General features: G+C 39.8%; 1 protein-coding gene across 1 annotated transcript in view; it reads right to left on the bottom strand.

Moving 5' to 3' along the window:
- The window catches only part of Ifng (interferon gamma), a 4,266-nt gene extending 1,203 nt beyond the window's left edge, over window positions 1–3,063 (bottom strand). Inside the window, exons 1-3 of the mRNA XM_055626229.1 lie at window positions 2,953–3,063; window positions 1,651–1,719; window positions 1,363–1,545 (exon numbers count right to left, since the gene is read on the bottom strand). Of these exons, the coding sequence (XP_055482204.1) occupies window positions 1,363–1,545; window positions 1,651–1,719; window positions 2,953–3,063 (363 nt within the window). The remainder of the gene's footprint in view (window positions 1–1,362; window positions 1,546–1,650; window positions 1,720–2,952) is intronic.
- Between the last annotated feature and the right edge of the window lie 401 nt (window positions 3,064–3,464).

Raw genomic sequence — 3,464 nt, 5'->3', positions numbered from 1 at the left:
TGTGTGTGTGTGTGTGTGTGTGTGTGTGTGTGTGTGTGTGTGTGTGTATGTGTATCTGTGTGTGTTTCTGAAATGTGTCGACAATGCAACAAAATAGGACAAGAGTTAGATTGCTCAAGATCACCATATGAAGCACAAGACCTAGGACTTCCAGAAAGATGAAACCAAGGCCTCAGAAGTAGCAAATTACTACCAACTGTGTGTTGTAAAGACAAATTTATTGGCCATTTTTCGAAACATTCAAGAGACTTAGCCAGATCTGAACAGCAAGCCTGAAGTGGAAATAAGGCAGAAACAATTAATTACTTTATCCATCTCTAATTGATGGACTAAAATGTGCTGCTATCTTCCAACTCCTGACAGAGAATAAGAGTAAACTTAGAGGCAGACCTGGGTAGACTAAAGGCTGGGCACAAATAATAAGGCCACAGAATATAACAAGACACATGTCCCTTTCCTTTGAGCCTATTTATCATCAAAGTGTACAGATTTTTGGAATACCTTTGCCTTCTCAAAAAAAAAAAACTAGAAAAATGAGATTTGTCTTTATGCTTTCAAGTTATCTTTCAGATTCCAAAGGCCATAATTTAAAGGTGTAGGATGGTTTTGTGATAAAACCTGAACTAGCTGAAATACCCCCATATCTGAAAGCTAACTGAGCAAGCCTTTCTAAAGATAAACAAAGGAATCCTTTCGAAAGGTGTATACCGTTGCTTCTCCGAAAAACAAATTGGACTATATAGCATGAGAGGCTAACCAGAGTCTAAGGGTAGGATGTCTCCTTAGAAGCTGTAATACTTTTCCCTCCTCCTCATTTTCTACCTATAACACTGTAGAGGTTTGGTTTGGTTTGGTTTGGTTTGGTTTGGTTTGGTTTGGTTTGGTTTGGTTTGGTTTGGTTTCAGCAAAAGAAATAAATGCATGTAGTGATCCCAGCTGGTTTCTATCAAGATAGGAAACGGCACCCAGCCAGGCATGTGAGTCATCTGAAGTCACAGTTCCTTGTGGCCTGCTTGGGAGGAGGAGGGCACACAGTCTTCTCACTCCCTCCCACTGCTCTTTCCACTAACACCCAACTTCCCATCCTAATTGAGAGTTTCCATCACATACCCTAGGTACCACAAGAGCTCTATTCAATGCTCTCCTCTTCTGCCTCCTCCTCATAGCATTTACCCATCATGTGGGCAATAGTTTGAATGTCTGTGCTTTTCCAAACTCCCTCACAATATGCCTGCAGTGAGGAAACATCTCAGACAGGGGCACACCTAGTTTTATCAACTGTTTGATAGCCAATTTCTACTGCCTGATAATCCAATACAAAGCAAAAATACAATAATAAAACAATTTGCAAAGTCATCTCACCTCAATCTTCGTGATGCTCATGAAGCCATCGTATTTCGCTTCACTGTTGTTAAAGAAGTTAGCGATTAGTTCTGCCCTGATGACGTTTATGCTCTTCTCAATGGCTTGGTTGCCTTTCAAGGCCTCAAAGAGTTTGAAGTAGAAAGAGGCAATCTGGACATCAATTACTTTTGTGTCGCCATCCTTGGGAAACAAGAGCACAAAGAGAGGATGGTGGGAACTAGTCCATTTGAAACAACAGGGAAACCAGAAGAAGGAGAAACAGAAAGGAAGGAATATTCAGCTTACCTCTTGCCAGTTCCTCAAGACATGTAAAACGACGTCCTTACTATCCCCTACATCTGAGTTACTTGAGTTCTGAGGAAAAGAGGAAAGACTGATTTGTAATTTTTTTTCACCAACTCCCCTAAAAATATTTATCAGGTTTTGTTAAATTCAGTGTTGACAACAGCCGCTGATTTCCTTATCTGCCCTTCTGCTTTCTTCTAATAACAAGCGTCCTCAAAAGACTATGGGTTAAATTTAGCCAAAGACTATTGCGTTCTTTTAGCTTTTGTATTTACTAGCCTAATCTTGAAATTTCAAGGCCACCAATAAACTCAACAAAGCTGATAAGATTTCAAGGACCCCAAATAACTGTAGTGAGCTAAAGAAAATTACTCTCAAATTAAGAAGGGGAAAAAAAAATCATCAAAATAATTCCACTGTTCACGCTGCCCCCTTCTGGTACAGGCTCCAATAACTATAACATCGGTCTGTGCTCTTAACCGCTGTCTTAAAAGATTGCTCCAAACACATATGTGAGACAGCTTGATTTGCATTGTGAGGATAAAACTGACGTGAATGCTTGAAGATTGTTATAATAGCTACATGTATAGAAGTATACATTTGGGACAAAGTGTAAAGTTTTAAAGAAAAAAAATTGTTTTCGTTAACCATTAATTTAAAATTTTTTCACAAAAGAAAAAAAAAGTCAAACTGTAAGAAACAACTCCCATCAAACCTCACCAAGCAACTGGCTCTAGTGATAATTCGCTTGTAAAAGAATTTCAAAATCACTTTTTTAGAAAAAAACAAAAAACAAAACAAAACAAACAAAAAAAAAAAAAAAAAAACACCTGCAAGGGGCATTTCTCAAGCAGAAACACCACGAAATTTGCCTTCTATTACTTTAAGTAAGAAGTTGTTTCCCTGGGTATTTTAATGGCAATATTCATCTCTTGCTGTCACTTTCATGGTAGTCTGAAGAATGAGAAATGAATAGCCAACCATGAAGGTAGGAGTGCTTCTTATCATGATGATATGATTAAAAAAAAAGAAAAAGAAAAAGAAAGAAAAGAAATCAGAAAATGATCAGCATGTTTCTGCTTTCTCTGGGAAGATTTGTAAATCCCTTCACTCTCCATAGCAAATGGAACAGAGGGTTAAATAAGATCACTGTGTCAGTAAACACCTCACCAGCAAATAGCTACGAAGCACCTCGCCTTCTCAAAATGACTGTGGGCCCAGAGACAGCAGCCTAGGCGTTGACAGCGGCAAGGCAGCACCAGTCGCTTTCAACCACAAGCATTATTAAAAGATCATACTTACGAAATATCTCTTCAAATTTTCTATTTCTTCAATGATTGGGACCTGACTACTGCAGCCAGAAATCGCCAGGAGGCAGAGCTGCAAAGCCAAGATGCAGTGTGTAGCGTTCATGGTCTCCAAGCTAGGCTGAGGCAGGGCAAGTCCGGCTCCTGTACGAAGTCAGAGGGTCCAAAGGAATCGGCTGATGTGTCTTCTCTAGTAGCTGAGCAGCCAATGGAAGCTATACCCTGCACCTTCCTTTCTGACAGTATTTATACCTAATCGAAGGCTCCTCAGGATTACGTATTTTCACAAGTTTTTTTTTTTTTTTTTAGATGAGATGGTGACAGATAGGTGGGAAGCTAAGTTACTTTGCATTGTAACTATGGTTTTGTGGCATGGCGTTTGTAGTTAAGAGTTTCCTTTCGACTCCTTGGGCTCGACTCCTTGGGCTCGCTGACGATGAGCCAGACCCACTGTGCCCACCTGTGCCATTTTCGTGGGATTCTCTGAAAGCACTTTTACTTCACACC

Source organism: Psammomys obesus, unplaced genomic scaffold (genome assembly GCF_907164565.1).
Source record: "Psammomys obesus unplaced genomic scaffold, mPsaObe1.curated_primary_1811, whole genome shotgun sequence".
Classification (NCBI taxonomy): Eukaryota; Metazoa; Chordata; class Mammalia; order Rodentia; family Muridae; genus Psammomys; species Psammomys obesus.
This window is presented reverse-complemented; position numbering and strand designations above follow the sequence as displayed.